The sequence below is a fragment of the Heloderma suspectum genome, chromosome 6 (assembly GCF_057233095.1).
Source record: "Heloderma suspectum isolate Gila_16-S chromosome 6, 16-S_ref, whole genome shotgun sequence".
Taxonomy (NCBI): Eukaryota; Metazoa; Chordata; class Lepidosauria; order Squamata; family Helodermatidae; genus Heloderma; species Heloderma suspectum.
The window spans coordinates 72,393,017-72,409,859 of NC_139463.1; the positions used below are offsets into that span (position 1 = coordinate 72,393,017).

General features: G+C 44.1%; 1 protein-coding gene across 15 annotated transcripts in view; it reads left to right on the forward strand.

Moving 5' to 3' along the window:
* SKAP1 (src kinase associated phosphoprotein 1) overlaps window positions 1-16,843 on the forward strand; it is a 433,456-nt gene that overhangs the window by 5,106 nt on the left and 411,507 nt on the right. For all 15 annotated transcript variants that reach the window (XR_014783847.1, XR_014783846.1, XM_084804860.1 and 12 more), the window contains exon 2: window positions 2,685-2,787. Coding sequence is in view for 13 of the 15 variants with exons in the window: in XM_084804860.1 (XP_084660986.1) it covers window positions 2,685-2,787 (103 nt within the window). In the remaining 2 variants the exon portion in view is untranslated. The remainder of the gene's footprint in view (window positions 1-2,684; window positions 2,788-16,843) is intronic.

The window sequence follows — 16,843 nt, forward strand, 5'->3', positions numbered from 1 at the left end:
GCTCTCCTATATCAAACTTACTGCGTCTTTAACAATCCGCAGAGTCTCTAGGCCTCCTGATAGGGAAGGTAGGCTCCATCTACACAAGCTAGAAAGACAGGCTCTTGAGTCAACTGCCACGTCTGCCTAATGTGTCGTCAGAAGCGATCATATCATTTAGAAAGTGCAGATCAGAAATAAGGAAGGTAGATCGTACTGATACTCTGCATGTGTAGATTTTCAATTTCATGTGTGTGTTTTGAGTGAGTTTACAACATGATCAGAGAACTAGAAACTGATTAGTTTATAAAACAAGAATTGCTGGGGTTCAGGTCTGCATGGAAGCTTGCCCCCTAATCCCAGCAAATGTACGGGGATGAGGTGTGTTTACTCGGTGGTGAGGGAAATCTGTTCTTACACCAGGCTTCCCAAACCTGGCTCCCTCTAGATGACTTGGATAACAACTCCCACCATCCCCAGCCAACATGGCAGCAGCTGTGGATGATGGGAATTGTCCAACAGGTTGGGGAAAGCAACTGTACATTCTCAGAAGGCATGCTACTCCCCATTATTACTCCCAATATACTATGACTAAGCCCTGGTATTAGACATAAGTTGTAGGTATGAACTCTACTGCTCCTGGTAGACTGATTAGGACACATCCCATCGAGAGCTTTATCTCTCGATAAAAATTATGACATGCTGAAATTCTAAGTGTATCATCAACCAGATATTCAGACAGTGGCACTTTCTTTGCAAGTTAAGCACTGGGTTCAGCCCAAGGGCCCCCAATCTTTTTGGGTTGGTGGGCACATTTGGAATTTTTGAGACTGTTGTGGATGCTGTCACAAAATGGCTGCCATGGGGCTTGCTTGCCCATTCCTAAAATGGCTGCCATGGTGGGTGTGGCAAGTCATAAAACATTCAATTCCCAGAAGGCAAACTGGTCAGACTAAAAGAAAAGTAATTTGCCTAAGAACCAGGGGCAGGGGGGAGCTGAGCTCCAAAACACAACCACTCTTTTGAGTCCCAATACAGATGGCACTGGAGGGCAGCACTTCACTTTGCAACTCACCAGTGTCCTAGTTAAAAAATAAACAAAACCTTAAGAAATAAAATAAAAATCTGGAGGGGCAGGGAGCCTGGGAGCAACAAGAAGGGTGTCCATGAATATGTTGGTTAGAGACCCCAGATTCAGCCAAAGTAGTAATTGCCTATTTTGTTCTCTCCTGTTTTTTTCTCTATCCTTCTTTCTTTGTTTCTCTTCCTCCCTGCAGAATATTTGCAGCTGAGCTTGTTTGCTTGTCTATTCATTCTTGATATTTTATAACATCACAGATAGGCAGTAAAACTAACACAACAATCTTGAATGGTTTACATGCTGTTCCTGATCCACTCTGAAACTTTATGACCAGGCTTTCTTTCTCATTTCCTGGTGTTATGAACATGGCAGACGGCTCTGGAAATGGGAGTGGGAGGAGAAGGCTGGGGCTGGGAAAAGTTTGCAGAAGTGATTGGCATTTTTGTTATAATACAACCAGTTACTGATTTGCTGCAGCACTCAGGTTAGGGCTGGGTTGCACATTTGTCTTCTTTATTGTTGTTGTTCAGTTGTTAAGTCATGTCCGACTCTTCGTGACCCCATGGACCATAGCACGCCAGGCTTTCCTGTCCTCCACTCTCTCCCGGAGTGTGCTCAAGTCTTCTTTATAGGTACATGTAAAAAAATCGTAAACATGGAACAAATGCAGGTGTGCCAGGGAATGGATTATGTTCATGTGTGGCAAATAATGATGCCATGTAGTATGTAATGGAGCCCCAAGTAGTGTGTTGTACATCGCCCAGAGTGGCTGGGTGACCAGCCAGATGGGTGATTAATAAATTTAATAAATAAATAAATGCAGAAACAGTTTTTCATGAGCAGGTTTGTTACTTCCTGTGCTCAGGGTTATTTTTATTCTGTAGTAAAAATGAATTTTCTGTGGTAAAGTAAATCAAGAAAAGTTGAATTTGGTGGCCTGAATAAATCATGGCAGTGAAGCAACTCCTCCCTACCAGTGGTGTACTGAAGTCAGGACTTGCAGGGTTGGCCACCCTGATGGACTTCTGTGTTCCTTCTGGACTTCAATGCAATCTTCACAGTAGTTGTGGGGTTGGGGGAGGGGAATGGATTTTTCCAGCAACAGTATATAGTTGTGAACTATCCCTGTTGTAATGCAAAGTATTTTGCCTGGCATGGTGTTGAATGGACAGTTAAGACCCATTAGCTTTAGGAAAGACCTGCTCTTGGTGGAGATGAAAACTGCAAGAACTGGTTTGGTGATATGGATCAACACAGCTGCATGCATTTTTGGACTCACGGGGCTATGGGGACTCGCTCACATGATGAATGCCTTCACTTGGAAATGCACCACTACACCACTGCTTCCCACCCCCAAATAGAGTTTGTCTGTTGCTCTGTCTTGGGGTGTGTGTGTGTCTTATTTGGGGGGGGGGCATCAGGAGGGAATACAATTAACATTCGTTATAAAATTTTATTTCATGACTCTTATGTATTCATTAGAAGCCCCTGCTTTTTAAGTTAATTTGCATAATTTAGATTGGGAAATCTCTGTTTCTTTGTTGTTGAACTGTCTGGAGTTTGTGTATCTGTACATCATCTAATTCCTCCCTCTCCCAATTTTGCAACTTTCTCTCCCAAACAGATGTTGAAGATTACCTGGAGGGACTGCAGAAAGAAAATCTTAGTGCTAGAGCAAGGGCGCAAAGGGATGACATCCTTTTTGATATCGAGCAACTTAAAGAGAGGTTTGTACATCCAGCACTTAGTTCTGATGGGAGCAATGTCTATAAGGGATGGTGGAAAACTTAAGTTTTCCAAATTCTTTTTAGCAAGTCTGTAACCGAGTTTTCTGTTTCTGAGAGTAGCCAAATACTGAATGCTTCAGTTGAGAGTGTAAGACAGTGCAGAAGCATCAATGAGATGGCCTGTTTCCTGTTCTTTTCTGCTTTCCTGAATTCTGAAGCCCCAGCTAACATGATGGTGGGTTGGATCTGCCCCGACCATTTACTGAGGGAACATTTTAATAGCAAAAGGGGTGAGCGGGTGAGGAGTGCAAAATCCTCCCCCTGACTGCAGCTTAACTTCCCACAATCTGTCCTTATGGGTGCTTTTCTCCTTGGCTGAGCTCTATTACTGGCAGTGTGCTTGCCTTAGAGAACAACACTAGTGGGAGGGGAAGACTGGCACTCCTCATTCACATACCACTTTTACAATTAGAATTGCACACATGTTTCCACATAATACATGCAAATCTGTTGACATACAGATTTGCCACCACCGCATCTAGTTTAGCCTTTGGTTTAGAGCAGGGATGGGCAATTTGCTGCCTACAACTCTGAACAGCCCAGGCCCACATAGCCAATGGTGAGGAATGGTGGGAGTTGTAGGCCAAAACATCCGGAGGATCACAGGTTGCCCACCCCTGGTATAGAGACATTTTTTTGGGAGCAGTGGGAGTGTAATGGTAACTCCTTGTGTTGCAGCTGATACATAGTTATTTCTTCCACTTCCTTATGGAGATCCCAGCCACTCAATCAGCAGTTGGATCTTGCTATTTATATGCAATTTCCCATCCGCTAGCAGAGCTTAGCACCTTCATCACTATTATTACTGCTAGTGTGTAAGCTGGCTCTACAGTTGCATGGGCGCCTATTGGATGGTGTCTGTGACGTTACTGATTGCAAGGGTTGTGATGCCCCACCTAAACCTTGTGTCTGCATAACTTTTGGTATGGCAGACTGTTTTAAAAATGTTTTCAAATTCTTTGATAGTTGAGTGCTTCTCTGCTCTATAGCATATGTGATAGAATGCTCCACGGAAGCAAGAATGCCCTGAAGTAAGTGGCATTTCCTAGGAAGGACTGGGTCACTTGAGGAATTTGAAGATATTTTGCTGTTAATTCCACTGGTACCACCACAGCTTTTACAAGCCACTAGATGCAGTTGTGAGCAAAGTCTGAATGACATGCGGTGTGGTTAGAAAAATGGAGCATCTGGTGGGAATTGGAGGGCATTACAAGGAGAAGGAGGGTCAGAATAAAAAAAGAAGGATCAAATTTGGGGCATCCTTGGCAGTCAAGGACACTGGAGAGCTGTGTAGGAGTGTGCTATTCATGCTCTCTGTTTCAAGAACAGCAAAATTCAGAATTCTGAACGAAGAACAGATAAATGATGCGGTCTGTATAAGCTATGCAAATTAAGGAAAATTTCATATATTTTGCATTGGTCGCTCTGCTTCTGTTGGGCAGTTTCTGTTTCATACAAGGTGGAACTAGAGACTATTTCCAATTGGAAAGTGTATGGGTGGGGAGAGAAGCCTATACCTTTTCCTTTGCAGAGGGAAAGTAGCATGATTTTTGAACAGACATCTGTAGGGCACCAGGTTGGGTAAAGCTTCTTGAATTGATGCCCAGGCACAGAGTGGACATATCAGAAACCTACTATGTGAGTAGAATGACTGTGCCTCTGAGTTATTCTCACCACAGAGTATCCTGCATGTATTTGACATTGGGAAAAGTGGTTCATGAATTGAGGTAGTGCGATCTCTTGTCAGGTTTGATTCCCTGGCACCTCTCATTTGAAAAATTAAGCACTATATAAAATCTTGACACATTGGAAGGTGGATTGAGGGAGGGGGAGGAAAGACTGCATTCAGCAGGGTGGTAATATACGAGAAATTGCAAGCTGTAGCCCATTGATTAGGGGTGCTGAACGTTAGGCCCTGTGACCAAATCCGGCTTCCCTGGGGTCCCAATCCTGCCCTCTGGAGTTTCCCAGATGGTCACATCCCCGTCCGCACATCACCAGGTAGTTCCAGCTTCCCCCTCCCCTGACAGCCGATCCCGGTTTCCTGAGTTTTGTGCAGTTCTTTTCCCCCATCTAAAAGGCTGAAATGCCTCTACCGTTAGTTAAGAGCTTTAAGCTAAAATATGCAAGTATTTTGGTCCTGCCCTCTTTTGCCTTTGGGCCCCTGCAGTTACTGGAATGTGGCCCCTTGAGAGCTTTTCCAAAATTAAATTCAGCCCTCGGGCTGGAAGAGGTTCAACACCCCTGCCTTAGATAGATCATACATTAATCTATGTATGTATCTGTGACATAGGGAACATCATGCATCCCATGCTTGTGCTTTGGCCATTAATATGGCGGCATACCTTCTGCTGTTCCTGCAGCTTCTCTTGAATTGGGTTTAATGAGTGCACAGAGGTACAGATTGTACTGTGGAATTTCTGTGCAGAGAAGGTTCCCAAAATTTGCATTGGTCCATGTTAAAGATGCCTTTAACTGTGTGCACACACACTCCCTTTTAATGCAGTCATTGATGGGTTAACCCTCCAGCATTGTTGCTAGACTAGTCCAAACGTCTGATTTTTAGACCCCCACCTTTGAGTTCACTCTAGTGGGTAGAGAGTTTTTATCCTTCGTAAGGTCACAGCCGGGTATCCCCTGCAGAAGAACATTGTGTGATGCCCGTGCTGTATCCAAATCAATCTTTCCTGCTGGCTAATTAAGCACCAGTTTTCTTACTTAGCAACTTGGGACTGTGTAATTAACAGCCCGGGTTGCTGTGAATAATTGAAAGATAGAGGCGCTGAATGCAGGAGATGGAGGGAGCCTTCTGGATAAAGGAATAAATTCTGAATTTTGTTCAGAATACAAAATCGGGCTTACTGTTGTTCTGAAGCTGTATTTTTTTTTCTTGTGTGGGGCAGGGAAGAGACATGAAGGATAACCCTAATGGAGGTTCATGCTTTTCTGTAACAGTTACCAGGGCTTCCAAGCCCAGGCCTGTGCTTCACCTTGGCACTCTGAAGGAAGACAGTTGTCTGTCTGTGCTCTACTCTCAGAAGTGCAGTAGGGGCCTCAGATAAGTCCTTCTAGGCCTACTTTGCCTGCTCTGAAATACTAGCAGGCAAGTCTTACCTTTTCTTATTTCCTGTCCCACCCACAAATCCCCACGAAGACAGCCCCCCATTGCCATGGCAACACAGTTGTGTTGCTGGCTTTGCCTATCATAGTCATGGCAACTGGAGGGATAGACGTTATTCCACCAGTGGCCTGGTATTCCAGGCAAGTGACTACTGTGTTGGATATTGGGGGTAGTTTTGACTTCTTGGGGGAGACAGAGCTCAGGTCCCAGCTAAGTATAAAATATGAGTTTCCCTTGGAGAAGAGAGCATTGGACACTTATTGTGTCTTTGTAATATTTGTTTATTTACAAATAGATGTGCTGAACACATACTACACTGGGATGGAAGAAAGCACAGACTCAGGGAGTACCACAGTAATAGCACTCCCTCCTCCTAATTAGCACTGTCTTTATTTTCTCCTGAAATTTCTTAGAAACTCCATCAGCCCAAACAAAACTGTCCTTCATAGCTCTTTTTGTCCCACTTTTTCTACACCTGGACTTGGCAAACCAATTTCACACCTTCTTCTCAACCTGTATGTGAGGAGTAGAGAGCCTCTGGCCCTCAAGATGTTGTTGGACTTCAACTCCCATCATCCACAGGCAGCATAGCCAGTGGCCAGGCATGATGAGAGAACAACTTCTGGAAGGTCACAGTTTCCCCACCTCTGCTGTACATGGGTAAGACGACCAAGAAAAGCCTAAAAGGCAATGTAGATCAGAACACTACGAAGATACAGAGTCTAGCCATTGGAGACTAGAAGAAAGCCCTGTGTATGTACATACAAGTACTTTTAGACTGACGCAAACACGTGTTAATCACAGGTGTGTGTTGGTGCATGCATCTTTGTCTAGGGGACAGGGCTAGCCCACGTATTCTCGTTAGACCCTTTAAGTGTATGGTATCTATAGTTACTGAACACCTGAATAGGGCTTCCATCTCAAGACTATTTGAGCCAGGCCTCAGCACTGATCTGTCCAGGGTCATCTTGATTTTGAGGGATTTTATACCATTTTGGGGTAGGGCAACACAAATATCAAAATAACAATTCAACACACGGTACCAGCCTAACCTGAAGTATCCATCAGTCTTCAGAAAATTTTTCCACAACCGCTTCCATCATGCTGCTTGTCTTGCCTTCCATTCTTTTCCCTTTCACCTTCTTGTACATGTCTGCCTGTTGGTCAAATAATATTAAGCAATGAAGTATTAAGGATTTGAATTAAAATCCAGAGCAGATGCATCTCAAGAAATGAGAGAATGTCTGGAAAAGGCTTCCAGTGGTCAGGGAGTTTGTATGAGAGAGATTGATTGGTTGGGGAGGACAGATTGTGGGCAGACAGTGCTAAATAAATAAATAAAATTCTGTGCCAAACCATACAGCAAGAAAAGCTGAATTGGCTTATTTTGCCTGATTTTAGTTTCTTTCCGCTTCTGCTTGTCATGGGTATGTGCAAAGAATTATGCAGGTCTCCTGAGATTCATTTCAGAAATTTGGAAAGCTTATGTAGTCTCTGGTCTCTAATTTGGCTTCTGTGATTCCACCAGGTATTATTTCCTGCTTGTGGGGCTTCCTGAAGTTATCTGGTGGGCTGCTGTGAGAGACAAGATGGATGCTGGATGAGAATGGGCCTTTGCTGTTACCCAGCAGGGCTTGTCTTACTTTTCAAGCCTATCTTTGCAACCGTGACATTTCTCTTTTTAAAAAAGTGAAATCTGAGCATCTCAGGATGTTCACTTGTTTAGACTGGTGTTAAATTCTGCAGTTCTTTGGCTTATACAGAATATATACTGCTCTGGGGATTAATGCCCTGCACTGTTACTTCTGCTAGAACTACCTTTCCTTGGGCTGTTTCCAGACCTTCATTGTGGCTCATACTGTAACATTCTCCTCCCTATCCCCATTTCTGTGCTCTTGGTTTTAAGGGTTTTGTTGTTTCAGCTTCTGTTCTCTATTTTTTAAATCATTCTTTTAGGTTTTCAAATTCTTTGAAGTCTTTTCCGTGAGGGTTCTTCATTGGTCTGTAGTATTTAATGATCCCTACTTCGGTGCATGGTAGGAAATACTTCAAACTGGTGAATTTCCAGTTTGAAGAGAACTTACTAGAGACTTGTGGTGTGTATGTGGGTTTCTGGAGGGTTTTTCTGTTTTCTTTTTTTAGACGTTTATATTTACAATTATGTAGGTCGAAGAGGTGGGATGCAAGTAGGCACATACGTAGTACTAGTCTAACACCACCATCACTCCACCCCAAAGCAGCAGTATGTCTTGTAGCTCCTGAAGGGTGCTTCTTGCCAACCAGTTCCAGAAACAGTTTTTCTTTCTTTGGCTAGATTAAAACTACTATTTCTTTCAGCTCTATTTGTTACACTGGTTTCATAGAGCTGAACAAAAGTGGCTTCCCAAAATTCTCCCCCCTGGTATTTACAGGCATGCTCTTTCTAGTGGTAGCACATAGCCATCGTGACTAATAACCATTGATAGCCTTACCCTCCAGGAATTTGTCTAATCCCCTTTTAAAGCCATCTAAGTTGGTGGTAGTGAATTCCATAGTTTAACTATGTACTGTGTGAAGTTTGTCCTGAATCTCTCACCATTAGAACGTAAGAAGAGCCATGCTGGATCAGACAAAAGGCCTATCTATTCCAGCATTCTGTTCCCACAGTGACCAGCCAAATGCCCATGGGAAGCCCCTAAGCAGAACATGAATGCAAGAGCACCCTCCTGCTCATGTTCCCAGCAACTGGCATATAGGGGCATATTGCCCCTGATACTGGAGATAATATATGGCTGTCATGACTAATAGCCATTGATAGCCTTATCCTCAATGAATGTGTCTGATCCCCCTTTAAAGCTGCCCAAGTTAATGGCTGTCACTACATTTTATGGTAGCAAATTCCGTAGTTTAACTCTGTGCTATGTGAAGAAGTCCGTCCTTTTATCTGTCCTGAATCTCCCACCTTCATGGGATGACCCTGAGTTCTAGTGTTAGGAAATATTTCTCCACACCATGCAGACCTTTATACACCTCTATCATGTTTATCATTTTATACATGTCTATCATTTAGTCATTCAGCTACATTGGATGATCCTGGGTTGTAGTATTATGAAGGGGAGAAACTGTCCACTTTCTCTGCACCATAAATACTAGCAGCGTAGCCTTCTGCCTTTGCCTGGTCAACAACAGAACAGTGCCTTGCACTGGCTGCACTTCAGGCTCCAGCTCAAGCCATGGACCTCAGGGACACTGAACTAGAGAACATGCCCTCCAGGTCTAAATTTGGATATTGCTGGCCCCAGCCTGGCTCTGGTAATTAGTCATAAATCGAGGCTCAGGACAGCCTCACAAGTGTGCACTAGCCAGTTCCACAAAAGCTTGTAACTGTTTGAAGAGCTTTTCTGTACAAAGCTGTAAATTGGCTGTATCTACTTTTGCTTTCATGGCAGAATTGAGATCTGAGCACTACAAGTGGAGTGTTTCTTTCCTGCTTTTCTGCTACATAATCTCTTGGTGGCACTGTGGTATAGTGGAATACTGCAAATACCCAAGAGGGAATCGTGCTTTCTTTCACTTTCACAATTAAATGCTGCATTTTCCCTGCTCTAAAAAAACCTCACCAAGAATGCCGGTTAGACACAGAAGCGAAACTGGAGGATCAGGATGTCGTCTAAAGAACCTGTAAACAACCGTGAGTTGGGAATGATGAGCGCACAACAAATGCCTCGTGTAGAAAATCCAAGTGAGGTACAAAATTGTGTGAGGAGGAGAACAAAAAGTGGAGCACAAAGAGGACCCAGGATGTGGTGCTTTGTACTTCCCCTCTACGTGAATACTGAAGATGAGTGTGCAAAAGCACCTTGCTGCTTTGGATGCACACTTACACTAACAGTTTTGACTAGTGTGGGAAACACGGGAAAACTAGCTGCCCCATTTTTATTTTATTTTGTAAAATGTACAAGCCACTTCTTCAATATATTTAAAGCAGCTTGCAACAAAGAGGGTGGAAATAAAATATATGATCATAAAACCATGTTAAAACCAAACATAATTAAATATCCATATAATGAGCTAGTTGGAAATATCCATCGAAGGCAGAAAAAAGGAAGGTTTTACTGCTCTACTAAAAGGATGTTTGATAGCCTCTGGGCCAGAGCTGTTAAGGCCCTGCTTCTAGCAGTAGATATTTGTGTTCAACCATAGATAATAAGAGAAGCAGGGCCTGGCTTAGTGAACGAAGATGGCAGAAGGGCTGTGGCCTAGGTATATGCCTAGGTATATGCAAACTAAAGTTATATTCTGACACCTAATTGCGATATTTTTGGTACAGAGATTTAATTTAGGAATCAAATAAGCATAGCCTCTGGTTAATGAATATAAAGGGGGTTGCTGGGGCTCATAGACGTGATGAAGGTATATTTTCTGACCAAGAAGCCCTGCTGAGCGCTAGTTTAAATTAAGACAGCCCTCCTTTTAACTGAATCAGAGTTAGAGCCTATGTTTCTCACCTTTAAACAGCAACAATAACAACAAAATCCTAAAATGCTTTTACTCACATTATCTAACCAGAGTAATTTTAATTTCCAAACTATGTTTGAATAATCACAGATGAGAGCAATTGGGAAAGAGGAATTTCAAAGTAATCCTTAGCTCATTAGCTTAACTATGCCATGTATGTAATTCCCTAGCAATAAGAAACTCATTAAGTCAGATGGCTTGTGATATCAAGATAAAAGTGGTATTTAAGAATGTGACCTCTTGATCGGCCAGGTAGCTGAGTTCTGTGTATTAATGCCCCATCTTGCCTAACCCTGCTAGATTTCCTTTAATTAGCCGGAGTGCTGGTTTTCATATGTTGAGAGCTGAAATTTGCTCCACTTGGCAATTGGATGCATTCTGTTAAGCATGGTCATTCAAGTTTCATTTGGCTAAAGGCTCCTGTGATGAAGAATGTGCACTAAACAGAAGGTGTGCTGCTTGCCACACTCTTTCTTTTTCTTTAATTCTGTCACCACCCTTCATTTACTTTCTCTGGCTCATAGGGTAAAAGGAGTCTCAAAAACCTATGGGTTTCTAATTAGGGAAGAGAGACACTCACCCTTCCCTGAGGGGCAAACTAGAGGTGATGAGGGCAGCCATGTTTTTTCTTCATCTCGCTTCCTCATTCATATCTTGACTCGGATTCCTGCATTGAGCAGGGGGTTGGACTCGATGGTCTTATAAGCCCCTTCCAACCCTACTATTCTATGATTCTAAAACAAGGAGCATGATCTAATTTGTATAATATGATGTGTTGCAGGTGAGGGGAGCCGAAACCTTTTCACTCATTCACTTTTGCTGTTTCCTGTCACTTGGAATACTTTTCTTTCCAGTATGGCTGACTTTTTATATATGACTCAGGCTCTGAGAAAAGCACCTGCAGTGATGGAACATTTTTTGTGGGTATAATCCCCCCTCCTCCCCATCACTTTAGACATAGACAGGGTAGATCGGTAAAGAACAAATATGGCTGCCACCAACGAGCATGTCAAGTTTGTCTTGGTTGTAAAGAAGTTCAGGGCAGCATTTATAGGGCAACTATCCTGTGAAGTACCAGCAAGTTTGGGTGCACTCACAGAATATTGGTGCATTAACAGACTGGGAAAGGGAGGTAAGCGTGTAGCAGCCAGTTCAGGCGGGCATAATTCCACGATGAGGGTTGGTTCAGGCTGTGAAGAATGCTTACAGTGCAAAAGTGTCACTGAGGAAGCATGCAGACATACGTAATTTCAATAGTGAGTGTGGAAGTGCACCCAGTTTGGGGCGGCTGTTGAATTTACACAGCATTGTCAATCACAAAATCCCTCCCCACCCTTTCTCAGAGCAATTCTTCCAGAGCTTTGAAAACAAGAACGGGTGAATGTTTTTTAAACGAGAAAAGGCAACTAGCATTGATTTGGTGGCAGTATGTGTGTGTATCCTTTGTGGGAAAAAGTCAGAGGATCAGAACTCGCCCTGCAGCAGAAAAACCTGCACTTATTCCCATTTGCAGGTATCTTTCTACATAGCTTTAAAAAGCCTTTGGACCCGTTTGACTTTGCTTCCAGCCAAGCTGGTCTGGCCCAAGACATTTTGCTGCCTGAGGCAGAACTGCAATTGGCACCCCCACTCTCCAAGTCAAGATGCATAGTACCTAAGGCTGGCCAAGTTGTTTTTCCTGAGACGGAAAATCCAACAAGTGCCTCTCCCAGTAAAAATATGATAATAAATAAAGTAACTAACAATTTGCTGCCCTTTTATGTTGCCCCAAACCATCTGCCTAACTCTGCCTGATGGGTGGCTTAGCTGCTAAGAAGCCCTGGGACATTGGTTCTTTGCAGAAAGACAGAGCAGTTGCTCAGCTTCAGACTGGTTGAATATAAATGTGCTTTGAGATACTTCCCTATATTTTTCAGGGCCAATTTTTGGGGCGGGGAGAACCTTGAAATTGGGAGGTGCTTGGAGGGCTGTTAGTGCTACCAGTAAAAAGGCATTGTGTACTTATTCTGTCTTTTCCTTCTTAACAGATTTTTTTTCTGGTAAGAAAAAAGATGGAAGAAGGGGGAGGGTTAGAAATAGAAGACTGCAACGTCTGGACTCCCCATAAAATTCCATTTTTGAGGCAGAGTGATAGCAGGGTAAAAGTTTTACCTGGATGTACTGACAGGTGTATTTGTTAAAAGCTGTTTGTTTACTGCTGTACAGTTTGAGAAGGAATCATGAGGCAGCTGCAGCAAGCATCCAAACAGTGTTAATCCAGAGGTGAAATAACTTGAGATCCCGAAGTGCCATAAGGATGGGAAAACTAACACCCTTTGACCTGCAGTGCACTCACACCATCCCCGTTTATTCCATGTAACCTATGCTTAATTTCTAATAACCACACTGTACACTTCCCAGAATTTGTTCTTTGTGTATGGCTCCATTCTTCAGTTACTGGTCCATTTAATCAATATGGATCACTAGAGTTCTAGAGAGAGAGTAGCATCCTAACTCTATTCGCTTGGCTATTATGCTAGTAGTTTTGGTTCAGGAACTTCAGAAATCCTGGCTGATTGATCAAAACATGCTTTCAAATCCAAATTACTTTTTATTCTGAAGATGCATTAAGCTTTGACTTGTGCTGTTATGACTGCAGTCAGTGACTGCGTGGAAGGCCAGTACAGAGGTCTGATCTACATTGGCCAGGCTACAGCAGGCATAAAAGCCTTATGTTGATGTCATCAGCATGGGTCAGGTCCTAGAGGCCTTGAGGCAGGCCTAGCAATGTCTGGTTCAACTGGGAATTTGGGCTGCTCTTTTAAATAGTATGTGCCAGACTTAATGAGTGCTCCTGCCCCCCAGATTCACAGAATACTCTGTCCCCAAAATAAATAACTAAATTAAATAAAATTTACTTCTACCTCCCATTCAAATCTTCACTAAGGTTGGCCGTAGAAACCGTGTCCAAATGTCTGGAGATGGTGAGTGGCTGGATGGGGAGGAATAAGCTGAAGCTGAACCCTGACAAGACCAAGGTACTTTTGGTGGGAGACAAGAGGAGGCTGGGGGATGTTGACTTGGTGTTGAATGGGGTACGACTACCCTTGAAAGGCCAGGTCCGCAGCCTGGGGGTCATTTTAGACTCCCAGCTGTCCATGGAGGCTCAGGTGTCAGCTGTGAGCCGGACAGCGCTGTACCAACTCCTTCTGATACGGCGACTGCGCCCCTAGCTTCCCAACCATCTGCTCCCATCAGTAGTACATGCCCTGGTCTCCTCTCATCTAGACCACGGTAACGTGGTCTACATGGGGTTACCCTTGAAGACAGTTCGGAAGCTGCAGCTGGCGCAGAATGCGGCGGCTCGCCTGATTAAAGGCAGCCGCCGGCATGATCACATCACTCCGGTGCTGAAGGAGTTGCACTGGCTACTAGTTGTTTTCCGGGCCAAATTCAAGGTGTTGGTTTTGACCTTTAAAGCCCTATATGGTTCCGGCCTAGCCTTATCTCAAGGAGCGCCTCCAGCAACACCAGACAGGCCGCTCAACAAGATCAGCCTCAGATGGCCTTCTGTCTGTCCCATCAGCCAGGACAGCTAGGCTGGTGACCACTAGGGAGAGGGCCTTCTCTGTGGTGGCCCCCACTCTGTGGAACTCCCTCCCTAGGGAACTCCGCCTTGTGCCCTCTTTAACGAGCTTCCGCCACACATTGAAAACGTGGTTGTTCAGGCAGGCATTTGGGGTGGGTTAGGGTATTTTTAGTCTATGTTTTAGTAATTCTTCTGATTTAAATTGTACTTTTGTACATCGCCCAGTGTGGCCAGGTGACTGACCAGATGGGTGATTAAGAAATTTAATAAATAAATAAATAAATAATCCTGAGCAAGGTAACCATAGAGATTTAGACTTGGAAGGGACCTTGGGCCAACCCCTGGCCAATACAGGGTCTGCAATTAGGGATGTGTGAACCCACCCCTGTCCGGGTTCTCCGAGCTCCTTCCCAGCACCTGCTTGCCGGTCCCCAGACCATGTTTGTGCCCCTCCCGCACTGGGCAAGCAGCCTGCACTCACCCTGGTGTCTTTGTCGAGTTCCGCAGTCACCATTTTTTGAAAAATAAAATGGCAATTGCAAAAAAGTGCATATTTGCATATGTGCAAAAGTGCGCATTTTGTGAATGCACATATTTGCGTATGCGTGGGAGTGCGCATTTGCAAAATGTGCATTTTCGCATTCGCAAATATGTGCATTTTCGCATTCGCAAATATGTACATCTTTGTGATCGCCATTTTATTTTTCAAAAAATGGTGACTGTGGAGCTTGATGAGGCTGCCGGGGTGAATGTGGGCGACTTGTCGAGCGCAGGCAGGGGGTGAGCAGGGGCAGAGGCATGGAGAATGGGGCTCGGGGGTGTGGGCAGGGTGGTTTCCGCCAGATTCCTGGGTGGAATTGGGTACCTGTGCCATCACTATCTGCAATGCAGCATGCAACTACATCAGGGGTGGTGAACCTCTCTGAGTCTGAGGGCTGATTTCAGTTTTGGAGAAGCTCTCAGGGGCTACATTCCAGTGGTGGGTGGAGCGAAAGGCAAAAGGCTGGGGCCAAAAATACAAAACATCCCAGGATATTGTAGCATAAACTTCCTACTGCCAGTAACTAAGGAGAAGCATTTCAGCATTTTAGAATGGGGGAAAAAACTGCACAAAAGCTGGGAAACCACTGAACAATTGGTGATTTGGGGAAAGGAGTGGGGCCAGGATGGGGAAAGCAGTGGGGAAGGAGGAGTGATCATTTTGGAAACCCTGGAGGGCTGGATTGGGGCTGCAGGAGGGCCAGATATGGCCCCCAGGCCTGAAGTTCCCCACCCCTGAATGACATCATCCCTGACCTCTGCCTAACTACCTCAAACTTCTTCCAAGAAAAACTGAATTCTGCAGCTATAGAAGTTATGTAAAATAACCAAATGTGTATACATTTATCTTGTATAATTCTGTTTCTAGATGTAATGTGGTAGGGCAGAGCTCTGAAGCCCTACCCATGCTCTGTAAGTAAAATCTTGTTAAATCCTCTCTTTGGAGACTTCTTTAGGCATTGGCCACACACTTTCAAGCCCATTGTCAGTCATAAGGTCTAGAAACTTTCTTATATTTTAAAAACGAAACCTGAGATCTCCAGGATGCTGAATACCCTGCCCTGTACTGAATTCAGTGCTTGCATAGTGCACTCATAGAATCATGACATCCACATAACGCTGGTTATGCATACATTACAACATTGCTGGATGAAAACAGGCAGGCCTGGGGCATAACTGGGATGGTCTGTGGTAGATATGGTGCAGAACATGGTAGAGCATGGAGGAATCTGGAGTTTACTGTCTCTTACTTGTGGATTAGTCATTAATTTTGAGCCTTATCACTATAAATGATGAAGGTTGCATAGTCAAAATCACACAACCCATCTCTCTTCTCTTCCCTGCCTGCTGCTTCTGTGCCATTTGGGCAAGAAATGTAATTGAAGTAGTTTGCAGGGCTTTGCCAATAGTGTGTTATGAGGTTTCTCTCTGTTCTCCTGGCCCATCTTCCCTCTTGCTTGCTTGAGATCCTGTTCAGCATCAATTATTTCTCCTTGGGCGGACATTAAAATAGCCAACAAGTTAAACCTAGATTTGTCAAGATCTAACTTAAATATCCGCTGTGGTGGTTTTAGTGTTCTCATTTGGCTAGAATTGCAAGGGAGTGTAATTATACCTTGACTTTATGGATTTGCCTCACGGCTCGTTTATTTGAAACTGTTTGGAAGGGTGGCCGCTTTCACTAAACGGATTGTTTTACCTGCCAGCTTTTTGAAACCCTCCCAGATGACAAATTGGGGCTCCTTCCTCCGGGCCTCAGTTCTCCACAGCAGTGATGACACAGCTTGCTTGATGCAGGACAGGTGCAAGGTTTTGTGCACTCTGGGTGGGCAAAAAGCAAGCGTAGAGCATAGCCTTACCCTGAGATTATGGTAAGTGGCCACTTTAGGGGGCAAATCTCGAATGCCATGGGCAGGTGGCAGGGTGGGCAATGGACAGATCTGATCCATAAGACAAAATCTGCTGGGGAATCCTCTTGTCCAAGCTTAATTGAAATGAATGAAATGTCGTTTCCATTGATTTTGACAGGGATTTCTCAAGATAACTTTCCAGATAATTGTGATCTGTATTATATTTAATATGGGGGGTAGGGTAACATTTGGATTTCTTCCCCAGGCCTGGTCCAAAATGTTTTGGGCCAGGACTGTTCATGCTTGGCTCTCCTTGTCCTAAGGAGCTGACCAGCCCAGTACTGTGTATGAGAGTAATAGCTCCCCACTTTTAAAATGCTTTTTAAATAAATGACCCAGGGATTGCGAAGGCTGCAGGTA